Source organism: Boleophthalmus pectinirostris, unplaced genomic scaffold (genome assembly GCF_026225935.1).
Source record: "Boleophthalmus pectinirostris isolate CB_2022bp ecotype Guang Dong unplaced genomic scaffold, ASM2622593v1 HiC_scaffold_20, whole genome shotgun sequence".
NCBI lineage: Eukaryota > Metazoa > Chordata > Actinopteri > Gobiiformes > Gobiidae > Boleophthalmus > Boleophthalmus pectinirostris.
The window spans coordinates 8326777-8354666 of record NW_026571153.1 but is presented as its reverse complement, the minus strand read 5'-3'; the positions used below and the strand labels follow the sequence as shown (position 1 = coordinate 8354666).

Below are 27890 nucleotides of genomic sequence, written 5' to 3'. Positions count from 1 at the left end.
TGCATTTAATTTGAATTATAACAGTGTTTCCCACAGCACTTTATAGTTAAGGCCTTGACAACAAGTGGCCCCCGCCTTGGCTACGTCCCTCTGAACCATGTGAATCCTCCCAAAACTATGGTTGTCGCACGGAATCTCCGCGTACCCCCCGCTTCCTCTACGCACTTTTTCAGCAGCACGGCCTTGCCTAACCAAGTTTCTGTGGGAAATGCTGTATAATGTAATAAAATTTCTCTAAAAATTAAGAAAAACAACTCTTATAAACTCATTAAGGTGAATAATTAGGATGTTTGGAATGCAAAAGGAAAAGCTTTGGACCGCTGCAAACTGTTAAAAAACGTTTCAAGTTTTTAAGACCTCAAAAAATAAGATACAGCACCTCCAAAATGGTCACGGTCACATTTTTATGAAGCACTTTTCCACCTTGAAGGCACTCAAAGCACCGGGGGCGAGGGATTAAGTGTCTTATCCAAGGACACAGCGACAGCATTCACCTGTGGGAGCTGGAATCACACCCCCAACTTTTTGGTGAGAGGATCTGACAGCTCAACCAGTGAAATTTATGTTTAGAGAACTTTGAATTAGTGGACATTGCTCAGATTTTGTTACCTCAAACTTCCAAACTCATCTTTATTATCATGCAGGTCGACTAGTCAGAGAAGAGTTGATGGAATTCTCTGATATTTAAACCTTTCTTAACATTTCCTGTAGCCTGGAATGTTCCCTCTAGTGCACATAACCTTTATTTATAGAAGCAGTGCAGTTGTAGAAGACACATGGGGCCTTGTGGTAAAGGGCATCTTATCTGCTGTTGTTGATGGTGTCATTGGATTTAAGGAGATTTAGCTGCAGACATAACAGGATATAAAGAGAGTAAAAACACTGGGCACCGAGATACCACACTTCCTCTGCCACGGCCTTGTGTTGACGGCCGGTAGCATCACAACTCTGAAGTGTTTAGATTTAGCAATGGTGAAATGCAACAATATCGTGTGTGCCAGCGGGTAGAATGATTGACTTTTGCATTGCTCAAAAGTATCAGGAAAAACAATATAATGAAAACCATAGACTGTATGAAGAAGTGGACTATAAAGAAGGGAATGTGACGTCATCCATAGCGTCCAGTCAAATGTAGCTCAACGAGGCTGCCGGTTATAGGAGCTGAGTTCCATATTAGGAATAGGAATTTATTTACAGACAAAATGGAAAAAAAAAAGTGAGTTAATACGAACATTTTAAGACCAAAATGACGAGGCTCACTGCAGCAGTTACAGAGAGGGGATAACAAATTTCAATGTAAGCTCAATTGGAGCCAGATTTAGGCTACATCCACATGACAACACTCCTGGATTTTTGCGGGTTGAAAAAAATTTGCAAGTGAAAATGATGCAATACATATGCCACACCTATATGGCGCTGTTAACAAGGATAATAATATTTAATAATGCATATCTCATCACCATTTTTTTTTTAACTTTAGAGTAATTTAGACTGTTTTAGATGTGTCCCAGAAATATAGGCATTGGCGTTTTCCAAAAGCTGTAGTTTGCTTGTCCACACGACAACGCAACGCTGGCATTCTCAGATTTCTCCACCCTGGAACTGGTTCTCAAAAAAACACCATTTTTGCCCACTCGAAATGCCAGCTCTGTGTGGACGAAAGGCCAAAACTAATACAAACTTCACCATTATGACCAAAAAATATTGTTCCTATTTGGAACACAGCAGCTAGTTGGATATAAAAGCGATTTTTGTATGATTGTGTAAACATACAGCCCAATTAATCACTTAATTTGTCTTCTGTTTCCATTCTTACTGATTGTTCTGTTTAAGGAGACAAATCGTTTGCACTGAATATTGTTGCATAATATCGGCAACATTTTTCAATTTTGAACAGATTGAACTGAAAACGCATCATTACTTGTTTGAGCAAACATTGACACTGACAAAAAAACAACTCTTTCTTGAATTGTTGTAGGATGATTTTGGTCGCTATCAAAACTAGTTTGAGATCATGTTAAAGAAACTGACTCGGAACTGAAACTTACAATGTACTGCGTGAATAAGAGTTGTTTTTATTATCACTGGTATCAAAAACGGTTTTCCTTAGGATCTAAATCGCATTTTAGTATCGTATTTTAGTAATCTTAGTATCGTGACCCTAGTTCACTCATAACTGTAAGCATACTAGAGTGAAACGCCATATATATTGAGTTTCTTGGTAATTATATGATATAGTAACAAGAAACTCAATATTTACAATACAGTTGCTGCAGCGGAAGGCTTCCTACAAGTTGCACAACACTTAAGATGAATTATTTGTTAGACATGTTGTCAGTGAAGAGTATGAGAATATTTTGCTAAAATGTACAGTCACTTGATAATAAGTAAACTGGATCGAAAGTTTGGAGCTGAAGAATCTGTGTATCATTCGTTCGTTCGCTTTTCAAAATAAAACCAAAAATAAGAAAATGAAAAAACAACTAATTTTCTTCATTATTTGTCTCCAAAACCAAAATGAAAAAAAAAAAAAAACTGATAATGATTCGTTCAGTTTTCGATTCTGTGTTTAAATGAAAAATGGAAAAAACGGATAACCACCTTTTCCCGCTTACGTGACTTAAACTGTGATTCCGGACTGAACCAGGACTAAACCAGGACTGAGATCGAGCCTGAACCAGGACTAAACCAGGACTAAAAGGACTAAAATAGGACTGAGCCAGGACTAAACCAGGATTAAACCAGGACTAAAACAGGACTAAACCAGGACTAAACCAGGACTGAGACCGAGCCTGAACCAGGACTGAACCAGGACAGAGACCGGGACTAAAACAGGACTAAACCAGGACTGAATCAGGACTGAACTAGGAGTGAGACTGGGACTGATCCAGGACTGAGGACAAGATTAAGACTGAGATTGGGACTGAGACCGGGACTAAGACCGGGACCAGACCAGGACTAAGACCGGGACCAGACCGGGACTAACACCGGTTAGTCCTGGTTTAGTCCTGGTTCAATCCGGCATCGTAGTTTAAGTCGAGGAAACGGGAAACGGCTGTTATCTGTTGAAAAAAAAAAAAACAATTCTTATCCATTTTATTTTCATTTTTGTTTTGGAGACAAATAATGAAGAAAATAGTTGGTTTTTTTCTGTTATTTTTACTTTGAAAAACGAATGAACGAATGATACACAGATTCTGAAGAGTCCTGTGGCGTTAGTGTGTCAAAGGCTACTAACGTTGAAGGCCGTGTGTGCAAACCGACACTCTCTGGGATAAATCCAGTCCTAAAGCATTAGTTCCTGTTAGACAAGTCTCCATCCTCTCAGTGTTAATTACAAATGAACTCTCTAGACTTGGCACTGTTGATCTGCTCGTGAACTCCAAGCTCTTTGTAACGGCTTCTATTTTCTATTGCACCATTCAAGTTAAAGTATATCGCTTTGGTCACACTGGCTCATGGTCATTGTGAATCAGGCCAAGTTTTTAGCAAAAGAATAGCTGAGTCTAACAATTGCAAAAGAAAAAAAAAAAAAAAGAAAGGAAGATACCAATCTACAATAGCAATAGCTCGGGTGTACTTAAATAGAACAAACTACTTCCTGTGTTAAAAACGGCTGCCCCTTGAGTTTCTTTCATGTAATAAAGTAAAATCCAACCAACCCATGATTTGTTCAACTTAAAGTGTTGAAAATGCATGATATTTTTGACTTAAGTACCCTCAAAGAGATGAGAACAAGCCACTACAATTTAAAAGGAACCTACATGTTTTAAAAACCCAGATTCAGAACCAAGGTTATGAAGTTAATTAATGGAAAAGTCTTGACAGAGATATAAAAGAATCAAGTACAATAATGGCATTAAAAAAAAAGAAACACATAAAATCCAGTGCAATGTGTATGTGTGAAAAATTAAACTAAGTTGTTGTGCATAATAGTGAAGATTTCCGTTTGCAGTGGATTAATAATTGTGACCGAACTGAAATGTACTGATCTGAAATGTTTTAAAGTGACATCGGTGTTGATGTTTTGTCTGGAAAATGGAAAAGGAGTCAGAGAACATACTGTAAGATGAGTCTCCTTTCTGCTCCTTCTCATTTATTTCTTGTATGTTTGATGTTGTGACCCTGTCTTTTTATACTTTATGATTGCCATAAATAAACAAACAAATAAATAATTAAATAAAAGAGCCTCATTACATCTATGTTATAAAAGGAACAAATGGGACCACTGTATGCATCTAATTATAAAGCATCTTTATTGTCTGTGAACCAGGAAGTAACACAAGTGCATTGTTATTGTTGTGGTTGTTGTTGTGGTTATTGTTGTTGTTGTAGTTGTGTTTTTTTGTTGTGGTTATTGTTGTTGTTGTTGTTGCTGCTTCTGTTGTTGTTGTGGTTGTTGTGTTGTGGTTGCTGTCGTTGTTGTATTTGTGGCTGTTGTGGTTATTGTTGTGGTTGTTGTTATTGTGATTGTTGTGGTTATTGTTGTTGTTGTTGCTGCTTCTGTTGTTGTTGTTGTGGTTATTGTTGTGGTTGTTGTTGTGGTTATTGTTGTTGTGTTATTGTTGTGTTATTGTTGTTGTGGTTATTGTTGTGGTTGTTGTTGTGGTTATTGTTGTTGTTGTTGCTGCTTCTGTTGATGTTGTGGTTGTTGTGATTGTTGTTGTGGTGGTGGTGGTTGTTGTAGTTGCTGTTGTCATTGTTGTGGTGTGGTTATTGTTGTTGTTGTGGTTGTTGTTGTTGTTGTTATTGTGGTTGTTGTGTTGTTGTGGTGTTTGTTATTTGTGTTGTTGTGTTTGTTGTTGTTGTTGTGGTTGTGGTGGTGGTGTTGTGTGTTACTGTGGTTGTTGTTTGTTGTTGTTGTTATTGTGATTGTTGTGGTTATTGTTGTTGTTGTTTGTTGGTTATTGTTGTGGTTGTTTTATTTATTTATTTGAGACAGGGACAGCGCACAATTTTCGCATTAACCTTGACAGGAGAGATGCATTGTACATCAGGTTGTAGCATCAGTGCTAATTTCCACCTGTCGTCCCTGGACAGGTTCATTGATTGATTGTATTTAACTGACCTTGACTATCAACTGTTCTGGAGACCTGTAACATGTTTTGGGTTGTTGTTGTGGTTATTGTTGTTGTTGTTGTGTTTTTTTTTGTTGTGGTTATTGTTGTTGTTTGATTGTTCTGTTGTTGTTGTGGTTGTTGTATTTGTGGCTGTCGTTTGTTGTTGTTGTTTTTGTGGCTGTTGTTGTTGTAGTTGTTGTTGTGGTGGTGGTTGTTGTTGTAGTTGCTGTTGTCATTGTTGTGGTTGTTGTTGTTGTTGTGGTTGTTGTTGTTGTTGTTGTTGTGGTTGTTGTTATTGTGGTTGTTGTTGTTGTGGTTGTTGTTATTGTTGTGGTTGTTGTTGTAAAACTCTGCTCTGGCCTCTGAACGTTGTGAAACATGATTTAATTAGGACGCTTGGAACTTGTTAGGAAAGTGAAGAATAAATTTGTACTGCTCCAAGCTGTACAAAACAAACCACTTCTGTTTTTCACATTTTCAAGACAAGCCCCTTTTTTAATATAATATAATAACTCTATCCAATAAAATAATTAAAGCTATGTGTAACAAACTTGACATTAACACAGTCTGGTCTCTTCTTAGAATCCCATGGTGGTTAAAATTACTTTGTGTTGATGTCTCACCAATTTGTTGCTTTGCGTCAGTTCACTTCTGCTTTTAACACCAGCCAACATGCCACGCTAATGATCCGCACATTTAATGACTCCATTTATTTACAAATCACATCGCAGGCTTTGGTTCTCTGTCTGAGAGGGTTCAGCGCTCTTCAGATCAACACAGCTGTAATGTTACATACAGTATATTAAAGGTCCTGTACTACGCAAAATTGACCTCTGAACTTTTAATCATGTTGAAATGTTGTTACCTCCTCAAAAAAACATACCTGGAGTTGTGTTTTGTTTCATTCACACATTTTTTGTTATCCTGTCTACTAGGGATGGGCATTTGATAAAATTGTCTTAATCGATTGAATTAACGATCGAGTTTTGATTAATCATGAATGTTTTACCTTTACTAATCTGCATAAATAAACTCAACTTTACAACATATAAACCATAACCACTCTAGAGCCACATCAGCCCGTTTGACATTATAATGTGTTTAATGCAGCTTTGACACATTTGTTTAGGTTTACAGAAACAAAACTTAAAACTGCATGGTCCATTTACATAAACTAAAAGCGCTGCTCTAACCTCAGCTCATTTCACTCACTTTATTTATGTTGGCCACTTTATTTATTTTGGCTACTGTTGTGATTGAAAAAATTGAAAAGTGTTTGTCTTCTGGACGCATGCACACTCAACTTTAAGTTGCAGTAACCGGGATACTGCGTTTACATGCACCATGACGAAACCGGGATACTCAAAAACTCGATCATACCTGGGACACTGCATGTAAACGTTCTCCTTGAGTGGAACAGTGATCTCCAAGGAAGTGTCAGAGCCCAAACGTGGGACTGTGAGGCACAACTCCAGTGTTTGTGCTGTCAGACGCAGCCTCGTCTCCTTATGCTACGCACAGCAACCTATATTCGGTTTGTTGATTAAAAATGAACGTGATTGACGAAATTCTCAATGATCAGTTATCGATTAGTCGACTAATTATGCCCATCCCTACTGTCTACATCTCCAAAGCTCAAAATGGGGCAAGGTGGATGAAGTGTCGCCCCCCAAGGACACAACGGCAGCATTTATCTGTGGGATTTGGAGTCACACCGACAACCTGTGGGTCAGTGGATGTTTATGTCGAGATCAGAAGAAGAACACTACACCGACTGAGCTGCTGCATTTCAACCTAACATCTACCTTTTACCTTTTGTTTAGTAGAGAAAGGCAATTCCAGGGCTGAAATCATCCATTACCACATGACACCACAAGGAAATTGCGCAGTGTTTTCAGTTTGAGAAAAGAACTCCGCCTAAATATGCAGGATTTGTGAGTTAAACACGTGTGAATGAAACAAAACACAACTCCGAGTAAGTTTCTGATGAGCAAACAACATCATAACATAGATCAGAAAATAGTAATACGAGTCCTTTAAAGGAACTCACAGTAGTCTGGTACTAAACGAAGTCTTAAGAGCGTTCTTATGAATAGGCAGCTGGGAGACTTGTGTACTTCATTATCAGCACTAGAAGGATCCAAGTGTTCATGTGATGGGTTTCCAGTGGCAGCATGTAATCACTGCAAACTGTTTTTGTATTCTCGCCTAAAAGCTCCCGAAAACTGTAAAACCATTAGAAGGAAAAGCAGAATTTTCCATTACGATTGTATATTTTTCATTGAAAGTTACTGAATACATTACATTAGAAAAAACATCCAAGATTCTCTTCCTGAACTGGAGTCTATCCAAGTTGGAGCACAAAGCAGAATTCATTGCAACCCTCACCATGACAGGCTCCACTCCAGCAGCTTTTAAGACAGAAATGAATCTATTTTTATTCCATATTCCTAACTCATTTTCTGTCCAATCTAATAGAAATATTGTAATACTGCGACATAATGTGAATCTTTACTGGTACAAACCTGCTTTATCTACTATTTATTGATTTCATGCTGCACTTTAGATAACAATAGTCAAAGTCACTTATTGTACAAATACTGTAATGTCCTGAAGTCACTTTACCTGCTGTTTATTCTTGTCCACATGCTGCACAGTGCATAACCACAGACACTTATTGTATAAACATTTTGTAGCCTTACGGAGCTCAGCAGTGACAGTCTGCTCCGGTTCTGGAAGTAAATTTTCCGTTCATTTTTCCCATAGATAGATAGATAGATATTAAGAGTTCAAAAGAATCGCAGCGGCGTTACCACAGTACATAACATGATTGTTTTAAGTCCAAAAAAGTTGCTTAAGATGTAAGATTCTGAGAAATGTTTAACCTGATGGTGGCTTATAAAGTTTCAGAAACAGATAAAAAGTCTTGTGGTCATTAATTATCCCTGGCTTGATTCATCTCCTGGTTTCACTTCTTGGAAACTGTCTGACCTCGCAGCATTAGAATGTGTTCACTCAATGGTAGGCAGGTACTTTTTTTATTTAACCAATCGCTGCTATTTGGTCGTGACGTATGTAATGTGCCAAATCCGTCTTTCCCCTTGATAAAATTCACCAAACATTCTTTTTGTCTGTCTGAATGTCTGTCTTCGTCTACATCCATCTCGACCGCTTTGTCTACTGTTGTGCTGTACCACGAAAGGGACCCAGACAGACGCTTGAGTTTGACGTCATGGCTTCACAGCTCTTCGCTGATTGGCCGGTGCACGATCTACAACTTCTGGGGTTCTTAAAATTGCGATTCCTGATCTAGTCGCTGGAGAGAAATGAAATTGAGCGGAGGCACTAGGTGGAGGGAGCCTGGGTAGATTATCCCTGAACAAGCTCGCAAACTTCAAACTTTATTTTTCCCAGAATTTCTTTCAGTCTTTGGAAAAACTTTATTGTGAAATTTAGTTCCAGGCACTGTTGAGCTCCATAGCTTTATTGATAGTCTTGTGCTACTTTTTTAGGGCTACTGTAAATCTTCATAGTATTATTTATCTTGATCTTGAATTTGATCGCATTATCTTACTCTCCTGCTGTTCTTGAACTTGGAATCGAGCACTGGAATACTGTAATTTCCACACTGTGAAACTAATAAAGTTTTATGAATACGCTGACAAGAAGCAAATGGTAAAATAAACACACACAACGTGAAAAAATATCACATTCTACCCTTGTTTTTAAGTTGCATTTTTGGGTTTTAAAACATTTTTTAAAGATTATTCTCATACATACAGTACATTTATTTATGTATTTATTTTTATTTTTTTGTGCATGCTCACTTTCAAGGCCAGTTTCAACATAATCTAAGACGATATAATGCATTTCTCCACAAGACGTCCAAACAATGCAAACATTTTACAGCAAGAATACCACGTTTAACCACATTTAGCATAACACATTATCACAGAAACAACTGAAAAATAGCTCTGCAGGAATGTCTATCGGCGTGTCTGAAGTCAACATGAGATTAAGGGCCATAAACTCCACTGTGACCCCGGCGGTGTCTTAGCAACCGCAGTGTGTACCGACAACAGCAGTGAGTGACACCCACCGCCACCCACCAGCACCCACGACCCACCCAGTCACAAGCACACCAACATAGAACGACTTCTGTTTCAAATATGTAACACTAGGGTCCCGGAATACACCCACACGGGACAGGACGGGGGGAACTGATATTACGGGATTCTTAACGGGGGACGGTATTCAATCACATCCGCCAAGTCACCTGATGGAGGCTGGGACAAGTGTAAACAGACTCAAAAATGGAGTACTTGTTCAATACCTTTTTCGTTAATCGTCAAAATTTTGTTAACTAATTAGTGAAAATCTCTAAAAAGTAAAATGAACTTTGATGTATTGTAAAAGCAGCTCTTGGGGTCAAAATGGGACTGCTGGGTGCTGTCTGCTTATAACTATAAAGAGGTTATATCGGGCATGAACCAGGAAGTAATTCTGGTGCGCTGTTAGCATGCTAGTTGTCCGCAGCAGTAGTGTGACCATAGACTCACCCACAGCGTTAGACTCCAGCCAAATGAAGCTCACCAAGGCTAGCAGTTATGGGGCAAATTTGGAGCCGAGTTCCATAGTAGGGATTTATTTACAGACAAAACAGCGAAATAAAAACACCAGGATCATGTAGAGTGGGTTAATACAAACACTTTAAGACCAAAATGATGAGGCTCACAGCAGCAGTTACAGAGAGAAGGGTGACAATTTTTGAATAGAAAGTAAACTGGAAACAGAGATGATGGAGCTGAAAACGCCCCCATGAACACTTTTATTTATCTATTTTATCCGTATATATATACGCACTCTATTGGTGTGACAACTAAACTCCACTCTGGTCTCTGAAAGTTGTGAAAAGCGCTTCCAAACTCACTGTTGTGAATAATTTGTGAGTAATGTTCTATTAGGGGTGTAACGGTACATGTATTTGTGCCGAACTGTTTCGGTACAGGACGCTGGGTTTGATACAGGGCTGTGCACAATTTGTGTGTGTTTACGTTCCACCACTACATGTGCAGCTACATGGAAGACTCGGCTCTTTAATATTCACGAGGGAACTCGTTCGTGATTGGGGTGGCAGTGTTTCCCGCAGTGCTTTATAGTTAGGGCAGCCACCTTGACAACAATTGCCCCCAACCTTGACCACGTCCCTCCCAACCACGTGAATCCTCACAAAACTACAGTCGTCGCGCCCTAGTTGTCACTTTTGACGGCACAGAATCTCCGAGGTACGTACTGAACCGTAATTGGGGGGAATGAGGAATAACTTTGGACAATTAACAGTACAAAATGAACTAAAATCAGGTAAGACACAATGCCTTTAAAACCTGACATACACATTTTTTTTCCCTCAAAACTGAATGACACAGTTATTGCCGCACACTGTTGGATTATAGTAAACATTTCAGAATAATGTTGCTGTGGCAGCTTAAAAAAAGAAAACGGAATAGGCCTTGGATGTGCAGCCTATTCCAAACCACTCAAAGCACTCAGTTGCGTTGTTAGTTTTTCTTGTTTATTTTAATCTTCTAAATCTCCGTAGGGTGATGGCTTCCATGTTATAAACTTGGTTCTTGTGTTGGCTGTGGTGTCTGTATTTGAACAAACTGCTAACTCATTAGCGTGGTGAATCTCTGGTGCACAAGTGCTAAATGATGACTTTGGCTGCGATCACCAGAACCTGTTCCATCACACTCACTTAGCGGCAGCTGCTCCACGCGCTGTCCACAAAACCCAACACACACTGGCCCGAGTCAAAGGAGTTTATTTTAAGGTTGGATCTATATTAGCGACGTTATTCTACTGCAGCCGGTAGTGGTCAGGTTAGTTGTTGGAATGTTTGGAGGGTTGGTAGTTCAATTCAAAGTCAGATTAGGACATACTGTCATTAGGGCTGGGTATTAGGGGTGTGACGATATCCAAGTCTCACGATACGGTATGAACCTCACAGTATGATATTTATTGCAATATCGTGGGAAAGCTCATGATATGGGGGGGATTTAACAATATCTAAATCTCTTGGTACGATATTTTCTCTATATATCTCACGGTACGATATTTATTATGATTTTTGTGGACGCTAATACGTTACTTTTTCCTCTTAAAATGCCTTGACAAGACTTAATCCAAAGAACTAGGATGTAAAAGTGCTTAAAATTGTTATTTCTTCTTGTAGTCTGCACTGAAATGGAGCAAAGATTCATGGTCTATGTAGTTCCCACTTTCTTTTTTTAGCTGTTGCTGCACCAAAACTCTTAATTTAAGCAAAAAGACTTGTAATTCGATATATTGTGATGGTCCATGATATTATTCTGAGAAGTTTAACGACACGATATCATGATATTTCGGTTATTGTTACATCCCTACTGGGTATCATTAAGAAGTTGCCGATATGATACACCTCGATATACCTCGATACACAGGCCACGATATGATACAGATTTCGATACATTGAGCTTTCAATATGATACGATAGGCAAGTTAATATTTGTATTCAAAGTGCTTTACAGAGTAAGATATACATTAAAATCACAATCCAAACAAATCAAAACATAAATAATCAACATAAAATTAAAGAGAGAGAGATATTAAATTAGAGAGAAGAGTGTGGAATGAAAAATGAAAACTTTTCAGGGACATGCACAGCTAAACAAAACTGTTTTGGGCCTGGATTTAAACAGCATCAAAGTAGAGACCTGTTGATTCGGTTTTAAATCAATTCGATACAGTTCAGTAATAATAAAGGCTAAAAAATCATGGCTGTGATACTAAAAGTCTTTGTTAAACCACTTCTTGTGCAAAATTAATATGAAACACAAACATTTTAATCATCAAAACAGTGAAAATGTCAAATGTGTTGCAAAAACCTTTCTCCTTTCTCTAAACAGCAACAAAACTGTAGCTCTGTAACAAAATGACTTAGTAAAAAAATACTCTTGGTGATATATCGATACAGCAGCCCACAATATCAATACTGTATCATCACATTAAACGATACGATATATCAATATTTCTGTATTTTTGCACACCCCTAACTGTCATTATGCCTTCAACTTTGAGAGCCCAAAATAGCGCCATAAAATTAAATCATCATGCTTATATAATTATAATACTATAATCAGTGTTTAATCATTAATATTTTATTGGCTACAAGATAAAATTGGATTGAGATGGATGAGGAAGACTTAAACAGAAACTACTAAAGGTGTTGTACCTGATTTTTGCTGTGTTAAAAATGTGAAAAACAGAACTATTTAACTTGTTTGCAGTGGTTCAAAGTTATTCCTCACTTATTTAATGCATTCAAATCATTCTAATTATTCACTATGATGAGTTTTTCACAACTTTCAGAGAGCAGTGTGGAGTCTGGGAACTAATAACAACTAGCATGTTAATAGTGACGAAAGTAGCTCCGTTGGTTGAGTGTTTGTCCACTGTTCTCGACATAAACATCAGATCCACTGACTCACAGGTTGGCTGGTGTGTATCCAGCTCCCACAGATAAATGCTGTCATTGTGTCCTTGGGCAAGACACTACCTCACCCCCAGTGTCTGTGTACACTGTTTTGTGTGTGAATGGGTGAATGAGTGAGTGGCTCCTTTTTGCAAACTTCTTTGAGTGCCTTGAAGGTGGAAAAGTGGTGTATAAAGATGTGACCATTTATCATTTTACAGGGTTCCCATGGTCATGGAAATCCTGGATAAGAACATTAGTATCTCTTTCACGCAACCACATCATTCTGTTAAGTTATCATCAGACTATTATGATTATTACTATTATGATTATGATTATGATTACGTCTGCGCCTTTTGTTTAAAAGAGACAACAATAAACTCACTGACAGTATTTTGAATGTTAAAAAACTATAATACCAAATCATAAGGTGAGTGGAAAAGGTTAACATTTCATATTTAGCCCTAAAAGTTCGATCAATTCTACACATGTAGGTCCCGTAAAGTCATGGAAAATTCACTTTAGGCCATGTAAAAGTAATGGAAAAGTTTTAGATTTGAAATGCTGTCATTTAAAGAGTGGGAACCCTGATTTTACCATTTAATGTACACTTCCTTATTATTGGACAATAACACAGGAGAATGCAGAAACAAAGCAGACTTATTTTGACCCCAAAGAGCTGCTTATACAATATATTTGTACTACAAAATGCACTTAAATACATGGGGGAAAACCTGGTATACTTTTAATTCTCACTCTGTTGTTTAGTTTCTCATTAACCAACCCAGCCTGTCGTGAAATCACTGTTTAATTCTAACACCTCTAACACTATCTGCTGTGAACTCTCCACTGCAGGCCTCTCTATCTAATCTAATGACACTCGCCAGGGACAGGCAGCACTTGATTAGATAGCGCCTATAGCTTCAGAGCGGTGTTCGGGAGTCCACTTGAGAGCTGTGTGCGGTGTAATGGTGCGTGTTACCTTTGCAGACGAAGCACTTGATGTGGAAGTGCTTGTTCTGGACGCGCAGGGCCTCTCCCTTGCAGGGCTTGCCACAGTTCTGACACGGGATGGGTCCGGCCTTGGGTTTGGACTTCTGCTGCGGCTCGTGGGGGCTGTGGACCGCCTGCTGCTGGAACACTGTAACACACAGACAGCAGGGGGCGACAGTGAGGGACATGCGAACAGTTTTGGATCACAGTGACTGGTGGAAATGGGTTCACTGCTCTGCATATAACAACTAGCATGCTAACGGCACATCAGATAAAATGGGCAATGGGATGGAGCTCCAGAGCGCGTCTCGTTCTTTCTGAAACAAATTGCTCCGAAGCGCTGCCTCGGAGCTCGTCTCGCAGCAGCCGCTCACGTGACCAAAGTGTGGAAGTGTCGGTCCCTCCCCCTACTGCTTCACTCTGCGTGTCAGTCGCTTCAGTGTATCGAAGCGTTTCATTGGCTCAGCGAATGTTCCGCTCTGTGATTGGTTCAGATTGTTCAGCGCACTTCCGTGGTTTGACAAGCGCTAAACTGCTACAGTATAAAAGATGCACCAATATTTCTTAAAAATGTTGGGTAGTGAGGAGTATTGTGTGACGTTAGTGGTGATTTTGGCAACTTTTGGCATTTGTTTCTTTTTCGATGGCATCTACAAGTGGAAAAAAGCGATCCATGGTTTGGGATCAGTTTGATCTAATTCCACCTAACAAGGTCACACCTATTTTCTTATTTACAGCTGCTATTTATGTTGCTCTTTACATACTATTTTAAATCATCATTATTATTATTGTTGTTGATAGGTACGGTGTCGCTCTGCACACAAGTATTGTCTTATTCTTAATTTGTCCACTAGAGGTCAGTGTTTCTCCAAAGCCTCAGACACGTCGAACCATTTGAGACAATATTGCGACTGAGGTGTCAATGCTTCACGAGGCTCCATTCGCCCATCACTCGATAAAACGCATTATAATTAGATGTAGACAGCACATGGTGGTCTCATTCTAACCCTAACCCCCAATTTAGACCAAAGACGTAACAGCACACAAACACAGAGTATACTAGTACATGTAGGAATTTAAATATTAACTTGTAGACAATCTACACCAGCAATGCCCTGTGCACGTCAAAGGTACACTACTAGGGATTTATCTATAATTGAAATATCATGATAAGATAAGATAAGACAAGATATGCCTTTGTTAGTCCCACAGTGGGGAAATTCCAATGTTGCAACGTGCAATTCAAGAACAGCAGGAAAAAGGTAACATGCAATAAAACAGATAATAAATAATGGCTTAAAATAATTAAAAAATAGACTTAAAAATAATTGCACATAGATATAGTTGAATGGCACATGTTCAGTGTTAACAGTGTTTGTTGTACAGTCTGACAGCAGCAGGAAGGAAAGACCTGCGAAACATCTCCTTCACACAGCGACGGTGATCTCGTATTGTCAAAAGGTCATCACAATATATTGAATCTCAAGTCTCTTTGCTTAAATTCATTGTTTTGGTGCTGCAACAGCTAAAAAAATAGTGAGAACTACATAGACCATGATCCTTTGCTCTGCTTCAGTCCAATCTACATGCTGAAATAACTGTTAACTGAAGCACTTTAAAGTCATAATTTTTTTTTTTTGATTTTTGCATGATGAGAGAAAAGTAGCATACTCACAATTTTGTATTATTATTGTTATTTTTTGCCTCCACAAAATATCGCAATAAATATTATACCATGAGATGAATATTGTGAGAATATCGTATTGAGAGATTTGGATATCTTTACATCCCTGTACACTACTAGTCAATAGTTTTAGAACACCCTAATTTTTCCAGTTATTTATTGCAATTCAAGTCGTGCAAGTCCAATGAAGAGCTTGAAATGATACAAAGGTAAGAACTGATAAAAGATACAAAACACAAGTCCAGGTTGGCCAAAACTACCTCAGGAAAAAAGAACAAGATGGTAAAACTTGAAAACATGGAGTGTCCAGTCCAGGCTCCAGACTTAAACCTCATCAAGCTGGTTGGGATGAACTGGACAGAAGAGCAAAAGCCAAGAAACCTACAAGTGCTACACATTTATGGGAACTTCTGCAACAGACTTGGGAAGAACTTTGTGAAGAATATTTTGATTTCTACTGTAAAAAGAACGAGCCATGAGTGTGTTGAGGTGGCTACTTTCATGAATCAAAAGTTTAGAATATGTTTTGGTCAACAGTAAACGGTAAAAAAACTGGAAAAAGTGTGTTGTTCTAAAGCTAAACTTCCAATGTCCTTTTAAAATAATTTCTTCAAAAACTACAGTTGCATAACGACATGTGCTGCATCCAATAGCTCGGGGAATGACTCATGTTGGACTACGAAATGTTTATAGCCTTGGGGGATAAATATGATACACCTAACAACATCAAACCTCAATTTTACAAGGAGAACTTAAGAAAAGAAAATTCACATGGCGTGCAGACACCAAGACTTTAATAGTAGGTTAATTAATGCGAACACGAGCCACAACTTGTTATTGCTGCCAGCCTTTGATCAGTATGTATATGTAGAAAACTGATGGTGTTAAAAAGGCGAGTGTTGCAGGAGCAGGTCTGATGTCTCTGGTGTAAATTCTCACTTTTAAATATATATACGGTACACGTGTATGCAGCTTCACCTATGTAACCTGTAGCTCCAGGGGTATGAGCTGCTTTTACGATATATCAGCACTGGGACAAAGCACATTTTATTTTATTACATGAACACAATTACCGTATTTTTCGGGCTATAAGTTGCACTTTTTTTCATGGTTTGGGTGTTTCCTGTGACTTATACTTCGGTGCGACCTATATATATAAAAATTTTCACATTGACAGCCACAAGAGGGCGCTCTAGTCTTGTGTGTGTCAGTATCTGCTGCTCCTGTTACTCCTGTACCACTGTCACTTCACTCTACTGCGCATGTCTCCTGCAGAAAAAGCCTCTGTCCTGCTGCAAGTAGTGAAATATGCACCTGAAAACGGTAATCGAGCAGCAGAAAAAAAGTTTGGAGTGAGCGAGAAACTTGTGAGGGACTGGCGGAGAGCGGGGATGGAGAACACAGCTTTGCGGCAACCAAGTGCACCGTGCAGCTTTCCTGGAAGTCACTGGATGGAGCCTGAACTTCAGTGACAACCAAAACATCCTGTCGGGATTCAGACAGGCTGGAATAATTCTAACTGGAACTGATGCTGAGTCTGATGACAGCTACACAGAAGAGGAAGCGGTGCTCCATTTCAGAGGTCACGGAGTTGCCCAGAAGTGACACCGAGGATAAAGAATTGAATGGATTTAGTGATTTGTAGTGAGTTGGAGAGTTTGGGAAACTTGTTCTGTTCTGTTGTTTATGCTATATAGTTATCTGAAGAACTGTTTATATGTGACGTTAACAGCCTGTTGTTCTCTGTTTTATTGTTATTACTAGAACTTCACTTTCAAGATGAAATGTTGGTTCCTGGTCTCTGATTTTATAAAATACATTTCCCCCAAAAAGTGCGACTTATAGTCTGAAAAATACGGTATGTTGCTATACTGATGCAAGAAATCTGTCTGTTCTCAAAATATAATCTGTTTCCTTCTTTCAAAACATATACCAAAGTTTCCTAGATATTTCCTCTCTGATATTTTGCATTTCAAACCACTTCCACAGAAACATAACACAAATGTCCCACTGTCCTGTGGCCTCTTCCTTGTCCACTCTAATATTCTGCTGGACGGCCTGTGAATGCAGAGCGGGCACTGGTCTGAATGAAAGAGGCTTTGTGCCCTGGTCAGACCGGTTTGATCTGTCTCCATGGTGACCGTAATTGGGCCTGCAAAGGGACTTTATCAAATGAATTGATTTAGAGAAAGAGACAAAAGAGAATCCTGGAAACTGAGGAGTTGTTTAGGGTTACCGTCATTCCCCTGGCTCGTGCGTTTCATTTGGTGTTTTATTGGATAAATCTGAGGAGCGTTACTCAAGGGCCGGTTAAGGACACTCTCACACTTTCCTTAATGTGATTTTTTAGTCTCTGCACTGGTATCGGTTCATAACAGGGGTTGGCAGATGCTTAAAGCTATAGCACTGAAATCTGTATCAGAACTGAAAAAGCCGGATCGGTGCATCCCCATCAGTAATAGCAGTGAGCAGTACTTCAGTAGTGTTTATGTTTACGTTCTAATACTTTATGAATTGCACTGATACTGTTTGTATTAGCACACTACTGTTTAATGCTCTAAATGTAACTTTGTTATTACTTGTGACAATAAATGACAATAGATTTTTGAATCTTGAATCTAGTAGTAGAAGTAGCCATCACAGCAATATTGCAAATTCAAATCGAAACTTTTTTAAGAGAATTATTAGTTTAGTGTTGGAAAACACACAATTGCATCAGGTGTTTAAGTGTCCATGATAGGCCTATTCCCGTCTATGGAAAGGGGAATCTACAGAGGTAAGCAGAGCAGAGGCGGCGCTACCATTAGGCACATGTAGACGGCTGCCTAGGGCCCCCAAACCTGAAGGGGGCCCCAACCAATTGCCCTCAGTGCCACTAATGACCGAGGCCTCAGAGCAATTTGATTTTCTCTCAGTATGGCATTACATGAGAGCAGTTTACTCTTCAACAATAATCATAAAAAAAAAAAAAAAACTCATTATATGTAGTGGATGCAAACAAAAATATAATTGTACTAACAAAAAAATAAAACTACTTATTACTAGTGCATTATAGTGAGGGCCCAAAAACTCACAGAATTGCCACAAATTGCTAACTCCGTCACTGAGACTGAGTATGCAAAAATTCTTGGACTCCTACTTCAAATAGGAGTCCAAGAAATTACTAAAGCTAAAAAAAAGTTATTGGGGAAATTACTACTAATTAAGAGTACTGTTACTTCAATTAAAATATAGGAGTAAAAGTATGCAGACTGTTAAACTATTAAAAAAAGTAAAGTTTCTTCCCAGTTTCTATGCCTGTAGTACCACCCAACTCAGAGTCGATAAGCATCAAAGTTTGCGCTGTTTACATCACAACCCATCCCCAGATAAACTTAAGATAACAGATGAACAGATAGTAATTATTACATAAGACATTTAGGCCTGTGTACATTATGTAATCTAGTGTAGAAAGTTATAATGAAATGAAGTAATCAATGATCACTGCGCTCGCATTTGAATATACACAAAAGGTTTCAGATGGATTATATAAAGCTCCACGCGGACGCACACATGCTTTTAATATCCGATTTGATCAAACGCTGCTCAGTAACCTCTTAAAACTTAAAAAAATGTAAATAAATATGTAAAAGTGCCCAGAGAAAAGCCGCATTAGTGACTTAGTGACACATGGTCGCACATTACAAGAGGCTAGAAGTTGCCTAGTTAAACAGTCGGCTAAATACCGCGTTCAGGGGAGATATCTATCTTGTCCGGTCTCCAAAAACATCAAAGAACAGTAGGCCACAAAGAGGCGGTGTTCTTCACAAACTTTTACAGCCTCCTCTCAACTTCTCCAGAGAGATTCGGTTACATCGTGTTTAAAAGGGACCGTTTGACTCTGTTTTATGATCTGTGTTATAATGTTGTTTCCTCAGCACAAACAGACCTGGACTTGTGTGTTTTTTTTGTTTCATTCACACGTTTAACGCACAAATCCTGCAAATTTAGGCTGAAATCTTCTCTCAGACACATAAAACACTCAGTTCCACCTTGTGATGTCATGCGGTAATACAGGAAGTGCTCCACTGTGGTTTTAAACTCCATACACCTTCACTAGAATCATCAGTACAAGATTAGTTCTGGTTTTGACCTGGCTTAGACCTAGTTTAGTCCTAGTTCAGTCCTGATTTAGATCTGGTTTAGTCCTGGTTTAGTCCTGGTTTAGTCCTGGTTCAGTCCTGGTTTAGACCTGGTTTAGACCTGGTTTAGACCTGGTTTAGACCTGGTTTAGTTCTGGATTTGTCCTGCATTTGTCCTTGTTTAGTCCTGGTTCAGTCCTGGGATCAGTCCTGGTTTAGTCCTAGTTTAGTCCAGGTTTAGACCTTATTCCATTCTATTTTAGTCCTGAACTGAACCAGGTGCTGTTTTAGACCTGGTTCAGTCCTGGTTTAGTCCAGATTTAGTCCTGGTTTTGTTCTGAGATCAATCCTGGTTTAGACCTGGTTCAGTCCTGGTTTAGTCCTGGTTCAGTCCTGGTTTAGTCCTCCTTGTTCAGTCCTGGTTTAGTCCTCCTTGTTCAGTCCTGGTTTAGACCTGGTTTAGTCCTGTTTTAGTCCTGGTTCAGTCCTGGTTTAGTCCGGTTTTAATCCTGGTTCAGTTCTGGTTTAGTCCTGGGGTCAGTCCTGGTTTAGTCCTGGTTCGTTCCACACATCCCCTCAAAAAAAAAAAAAAGCTATTAGCTGAGCTGCTACCAGTTCTGACGCCATAAAGAGAAGAATTTCAGGGGGGAAAATCGGGAGCAGTCATAAAAGAGGGCCCAACATTTGAGTACAACCATCTGGGCAGACGGAAAGGTTGACCTAAGAACACATGTATGAACCCTGTGCACCTGCTGCATATAGATTTCACGTCTTCCTCTGGGCGGGACATGGTAGCAGTCATTTTTGAGTCGTTAAAGCTCCTCCATCACCACCACACCCCCACCCGTGCCCTCCGATCAGCTGACGCCAACCTCCTGTCTCCCCCCGCCAGGACTAAGCATAAGACCTGGGAGGACCGGGCCTTCTCCCTCTGAAACTCCCTGCCCAAACACATCAGAGACTCATCCACACTCCCCATGTTTAAAAAAAACAAAACCTTTCATTAACTGTCTTTTTCTCTTGTTTGTCATTGTTTGTCTTCTCATGTAAAGCGTCTTGAAAAGCGCTATACAAGTGTTATGTATTATTATTATTATTATTATTATTACTATCTGACTGAAGGATTCAAACCTCTTTCGCCAAAGGCCCGATCGTATTCCACAAAAGCTGGTGGAGCAACTGCAAGGGGAGATAGAGGCCATGTTGAAACTAGGATTTATTGAGCCTTCTAACTCCGACTGGTTCAGGTCAGTCGCGATAGTGTACAAAAAGGACGGGACTCTGAGGATCTGCATCGACTTCCGAAAACTGAATGGTATTTCAGAGTTTGACGCCAGTCCATGTATCATTCGTTCATTCGTTTTTCAATATAAAACCAAAAATAAGAAAACGAAATGAAAAAACGGATAATGATTCGTTTTTTCAGTTTTCGATTTTGTGTTTAAATGAAGAATGGAAACAAGGGATAACGGCCATTTCCTGTTGCTACGTGACTTTCATGACTGCGATGCCGGACTTTTGCACCCAGTATGGACTGAACCAGGTCTGGGACCACACCGGGACCAGACTGGGACCAGAGCGGGGCCAGGGTGAACTCCGAGCTTTGACTTTGAGCCTCTGCGGGGTCCGAGCCTGAGCTTCGAGCTCCGGCCCTGCCGTGGGCTCTGAGCCTCTGGCCTGGTCCCGGTCTGGTCCCAGCCTGGTCTCGGTCTCAGTCCCGGTTTGGTCCCGGCCTGGTCCTGGTCTGGTCTCGATCTCAGTCCCACTCTGGTCCCCGTCTGGTCTCAGTCTCGGTCTGGTCCCAGTTTCAGTTCTGATCTCAGTCTCGGTCTGGTCCCGGTCTCAGTCCCGCTCTGGTCCCGGTCTGGTCCCGGACCTGGATCAGTCCTGGTTCAGTCTGTATGCAGCGCAAAAGTCCGACATCATGGAAGTCATGTAAACACCATTCTTCATTTAAAACTGAAACAGAAACTGAAAAAACAAATCATTATCCATTTTTTCATTTTAGTTTTGGAGACAAATAATGAAGAAAACAGTTGTTTTTTTGTTTTCTTATTTTTGGTTTTATATTGAAAAAGGAATGATACATGGATTGACGCCTACCCTATGCCCTGCGTAGATGAGTTGCAGGATCGGATTGGGTCTGCCAGGTATATCACGACCCTCGAATCCAATCAGGACTCCAGAGGTATAAATCTATGTGTGAATGAAACAAACCACAACTCCAGGATGTTTATGATGAGAAAACAACATTATAACACAGATCATAAAACAGCATAATATGGGCCCTTTAACATTTAGTTGCTCTTTAATGTCTTGTTCTGGCCGACGTTTTGCCCGTCATGATGCATGCTGGTATTTGGAGTAATTACTGTGCACGGATAAACAGGAAACAGCTGCCGTTAATGTACGCTACCTTTGTTTTTCTAGCTGTGTCGAATAGGGCCCAGGAGAGTAATTAAGAGATCTCTAAATTACTCAAACACGCATGGATGACATCTAAAACCAATTGAGGCGTATTTATGACGAGGGAACGATGATTATTACATCATTAAACAGTGAAGATTGAAGGGTACAGTTTAAATTATATGAAGCAAAATAAACTTTTTGAGCTTTTATCTATGTTATAATGTTTTCCTTTCTCATTTAACCTCTCAGAGTTGTATTTAGAGTGATTTATTCATGTTTGAGTAATCTTTATTCATCTGTATTCAAGATCATCATTGTACCGTACTCTCAATTTTTTTTTTCTCGGTGATACTCGTAGGATTCGGCGGCACGGTGAAGCCATTTTGGGACTTTGTTGTTGTTGAAGTTTTACTGCTATTTGCTTTTAATTAAATAATTTACATTGATATTGTGGTCTAAATAATCCAAACATAATGATCCACTGGTGTCATAGATTATAAATATAGCAGACAAGCACAGTATGTTTTATTTAAAGGTGCATTGTGTAACTTTGCTTGTGGAGATGTTATTGCTTTGTCTGGAAAGTTTCACTGTATGACATTAAAAGTTTCTGTCTTGTGATGATCATGAAGCGGTAGTTTCCCAGTTACATTTTCCATTTTGTGCAGCAGAAATGAGAAATTCCATCACGGAAATTATCCAGATGATTTTGGCAAAGGTGCGTGGAGTTTAAAAACACAGTGGAGCACTTCCTGTATTACCGCATGACATCACAAGGTGGAACAGAGAGAAGAACTCAGCCCAAATACGCAGGGTTTGTGTGTTAAATGTGTGAATGAAACAAAACAAAACACAACTCCAGTATTTTTGTGATGAGGAGACCAAACCAGACCAAGTTATAGGCCAGATCTGTGGAGAGGCGACCCCGCTCACAGTCAGAATCCCTGTTTATCAAGTTATTTTTGAGCTCTAAAACCACCTATAATTGAATAACTGTAAGGAAGAGCTGTTTAATGTCACACTGTGGAACATTTCAGGCAGAGCAATGACATTTCAATAGAAACAACAAAAAGTTACAAAGTAGTTTGACTACCCCAAATGTAATACTTTTTAAGACCTTTTTAAGACAACTTCAAAGAAAATTAAGACCAACATCGCACTCATTATGCGGGCGAAAAACACCAGATCCAATTCTAATAATCACTGCTTTAAATAACAAAAAATACTTTAAATATAAAATCTCATTCAGAACTCATTTATAGTCGTATGCGTTGCTTGTAAAATGGCCAAAAAATCATTTATAACGTTCTAACAAGACAAACTAAGTATTGTTTGCACATACTCCAAATTAGACGTTCATTCATGTTACACGATTTCACGAATTTTATGTTTTGTTTTTGTTTGTTTGTTTGTTTTCTTCCCTCCATTTGACACTGCACTACAGCCAGGTTGAGTACCGTGTTTTCCGGATTATGAGTCGCGCTCTTAAGCCTCTAACCCCATCAAAAAACGATTGCCGCCACAAACCAGAGCACCCTGTACATGAATCCACACGGGTGTCCCAGCACGCAATCGGAGCAGACAGCGACCGCACAGAGAAAAACACCCGCAGCCACACTCATCACTCCACGCCGACGAGGAACAGAACGAAGGAACGAACCGAAAAAGCGAGTGCAATGTGCCACTTCTAGACACGACTGAACAACTGAGTCACTGCGAACACGCCGACAATCCGTTGGTCCCAGACAGCACCCTCCCTACACGCCACAACTGAACAAAGCCCAGAGTCACCGTGAACGCCACAAACAAACAAAGTCCCACTGACCCATCAACTGTTGTGTTTCCTTTAAAGTCCAGTGCGGTTTATTTGTGAAAAAAGTTCAAAAATAGAGCATTTAATGACAGTGCGCCTTATATAGTGCAGAAAATACGGTACACAAAAAAATAGGCTAATGAAATTTAAGACCTTTGTGAAAAATAAGACTTGGACAACATAACTTAAGACTTTTTAAGGCCTTAATTTAGGAACATGAAATTTAAGACTTTTTTTTAAGACTTTTAAAACCCAGCGGCCGCCCTGTACACCTGCAAATAACTATACTGTCCTTATCTGCTGTATATTTATAATCTCTGACACCAGTGGGTCATTATGTTTGGACAATTTAATCCACAATATCAATGTAAAATGATTTAATAAAAAAACATTATAGTAATAAACTTCAACAACAACAAAGTCCCAAAATGGCTACACAAGACCCCGAGGCTGCGCTGCTTTAACAAGAGAAACAATCCTGTGTCTGTGCTGGAGATAAACTCACTTTTCCAGGATGGATGAGATAATGAGTGACACAGCAGCACCCAAGCAGAAGGACCTCTGTGAACGTGTGATGTCATTACCGAGTGTCACCCGTGGGCCCCTGCTGCAGCGCCAGACACTCGTACTGTTCTGTCTGTTCTCTGGCTGAGGGCCAATCCAGGGCCTGCTGTCCCAGAGGTCAGAAACAAGGAGCCAGTTATGTGAGGCCCACAGCACCAGTGTCCTACAGCACATGGACATACACACATACACACAGACCAGGGGCCCCTCTCTCACAGCGTACATGTCCTACAGCACATGGACATACACACAGACTAGGGGCTCCTCACATAGAGCACATGTCCTACAGCACATGTCCTACAGCACATGCACACAGACCAGGGGCCCCTCACACACCTCACATGTCCTACAGCACATACACACAGACCAGGGGCCCCTCACATACACCTCACATGTCCTACAGCACATGTCCTACAGCACATGGACATACACACATACACACAGACCAGGGGCCCCTCTCTCACAGCGTACATGTCCTACAGCACATGTCCTACAGCACATGCACACAAACCAGGGGCCCCTCACACACCTCACATGTCCTACAGCACGTACACACAGACCAGGGGCCCCTCACACAGCACGTGTCCTTCAGCACATGTACACAGACCAGGGGCCCCCTCACACACAGTACGAATGTCCTATAGCAGCTACAAACAGACCCGGGGCCCCTCACACACACGCACATGTCCTACAGCACATGTACACAGACCAGGGGCCCCTCACACACAGCGCACATGTCCTACAGCTCATAAACACAGACCAAGGGCCCCTCACACACAGCGCACATGTCCTACAGCACATAAACACAGACCAAGGGCCCCTCACACACAGCGCACATGTCCTACAGCACATAAACACAGACCAAGGGCCCCTCACACACAGCGCACATGTCCTACAGCACATACACACAGACCAGGGGCCCCTCCTCTCACACAGCACGAATGTCCTACAGCACATGTACACAGACCAAGGGCCCCTCACACACAGCGCACATGTCCTACAGCACATACACACAGACCAGGGGCCCCTCACACACAACGCACATGTCCTACAGCACATACACACAGACCAAGGGCCCCTCACATACAGCGCACATGTCCTACAGCACATGTACACAGACCAGGGGCCCCTCACACACAACGCACATGTCCTACAGCACATGTACACAGACCAGGGGCCCCTCACACAGTGCACATGTCCTACAGCACATAAACACAGACCTGGGGCCCCTCCTCTTACACAGAGCACATGTCCTACAGCACATACAGACAGACCCGGGGCCCCTCACACAGACCTACGCCACAGTAATATACAATAATATTGATCTTTATTTTTTGGTTGAGGGTCCGTCACCTGCTTGTTTCTATGGAGATGTAATTTTTCTGTCTGGAATGTTCCACAGTATGACTTTAAACAGCTCTACCCTATATTTATTTATTTAAATTTATTTAGGTGATTTTAGAACTCAAAATACCTAGAAAAACAAGCATTCTGACTTAACTTGGTTTGGTCTCCATGAAAATAGAAATGTTTAATACCACACTGTGAAACATTCCAGACAAAGCAATAACATCTCCGTGAAGAAAGCTTTAAGACAGACATGTCAATGCCAAAATTTGGTCCGCGATATAATTATGTTTGGCAAGATCACATCAAATGTGTATTACAGCTGCCCTCTGGCTACAGATAATTATTTATTTTAAATTTAGTTTTTATTTTATATGATGCTTGTTCTGAATTCAGTGTTTAAGCAAAACTATTATTAATCTTTTATTTTAATCGGAAAAGGTTTAACATTTTACATATCTCGAAAGAAGAGGAAACATACAGATATTGTTGACATTTTTCAATAAATATTTAGTTTGGTCCATGACTTAGTCCCAGTTTTTAATTTTGGCCTCTGTGAATTTGAGTTTGACACCCCTGCTTTAAGATCACATGGTACTAGTAAAAAAATATTGTTCATCTGTACTGAAAATGACAATCTGTTGTATAAATAAAATAACATAAAGAAGTTGTTAAGGTTATAATGGTATTGAAATCAGTATGGAGCCTTTTTTATTTTCTACAATGATTCAACAAAAAATCAATAAAGAATAATATTTGTAGGGCTGAAATTTCAAATTGTCAATATCAATGTTGGGTCTTTCTAACAGAGAGCTCTACAAAAATCCTCAGCAAAGTCATGTGGTCCGAAGCTGAAGCCAATACATGGGAAGAAACTGTACTATTTTTGTGCTGTATAATATTCAGGAAACAATATTGAAAGAAATTTTTATTGCGCTTTAATAAAAGAATATCTAATGAAATTGAAAAGTGTGATCGATGAATATGAGGATTACTTTTGTGTCATTTCTCGTAGCCCTGATTATTAGATATGATCCCCTGGAAAGAGCGTGGAATAATCCAGTCACAGAGCGTAATATCTAATAACCAGACTCAGCATGTCAGCTCAGTATGAAATCTAAAAACGCACAAGACGACAAACTCCTCCCAGATACAGATCTTTAATAATAACACAATATTAGGGACGTAACGATGTCCAGTTTTCTCGATACGATATTTCTACGATAAACGAAACTGTGAATATGCTACTTTTCTGTCAAAGTCCTAATAATTAAGATTTAAAAGTGCTTAATAACAGTTATTTAATCGTGTAGATTGGACAGAAACAAAGCAAAGCATCATGGGATATGTAGTTCTCTCCGTTTTTAGTCAATGCTGCACCATAACTGTGAATTTAAGCAAAGAAAGTTATAATTCGATATATTGTGACGGTACGATATCACAATATTTCAGTTATTGATACATCCCTAGACAATATTGGTTCAGTCCTGGTTCAGTCCTGGTTCAGTCCTGGTTTAGTCCTGGTTTAGTCCTGGTTTAGTCTTGTTTTAGTCTTGTTTTAGTCCTGGTTTAGACCTGGTTTCGTCCTGGTTCAATCCTGGTTTAGACCTGGTTCAGCACTGGTTCAGTCCTGGTTCAGTTCTGGTTTAGTTCTGGTTTAATCCTGGTTCACTTCTGGTTCAATCCTTGTTTAGACCTAGTTTAGACCTGGTTTAGTCCTGGTCCAGTCCTGGATTAGTTCTGTTTCAGTCCTATTTCAGTCCTGTTTTAGTCCTGGTTTAGACCTGGTTCAGTCCTGGTTTGGTTCTGGTTCACTTCTTGTTCAATCCTAGTTTAGACCTGGTTCAGTACTGGTTTAGTCCTGGTTCAGTTCTGGTTTATTCCTGGTTTAGTCCTGTTTTAGTTCTGTTTTAGTCCTATTTTAGTCCTGGTTTAGACCTGATTCAGTCCTGGTTTAGTTCTGGTTCACTTCTGGTTCAATCCTAGTTTAGACCTGGTTCAGTACTGGTTTAATCCTGGTTCAGTCCTGGTTCAGTCCGGCATCGCAGTTTAAGTCACGGAAACGGGAAACGGGCTGAAATTATCCAAATGATTCTAGTGGTGTATGGAATTTAAAAACACCGTGGAGCACTTCCTGTATCACCACATGACATCAGAAAGTCCAAGAGAGTTTTCAGTGTAAGAGAATCTACCTCAAAATTGTCACTCTAATCTTTAAAACTGCGTGGGTTGCCAGGTTCATCCTAAACCTTCTTTTAGGAAATGTAAATCTGAGCTCACGTGACCCAGAGAGGACCACACTGTCGCCGCTTTATCCCCCACGCCTTTCCTAGCAGCAAAGCGCCGGCAACCCCTAAAAATAGTGTGTTGCCGCAACTCCTGGCAATCC

General features: G+C 40.0%; 1 protein-coding gene across 1 annotated transcript in view; it reads right to left on the bottom strand.

Moving 5' to 3' along the window:
- The window catches only part of ablim2 (actin binding LIM protein family, member 2), a 138534-nt gene that overhangs the window by 95422 nt on the left and 15222 nt on the right, over positions 1 to 27890 (bottom strand). The window contains exon 2 of the mRNA XM_055156615.1: positions 13553 to 13711. Within this exon, the coding sequence (XP_055012590.1) occupies positions 13553 to 13711 (159 nt within the window). The remainder of the gene's footprint in view (positions 1 to 13552; positions 13712 to 27890) is intronic.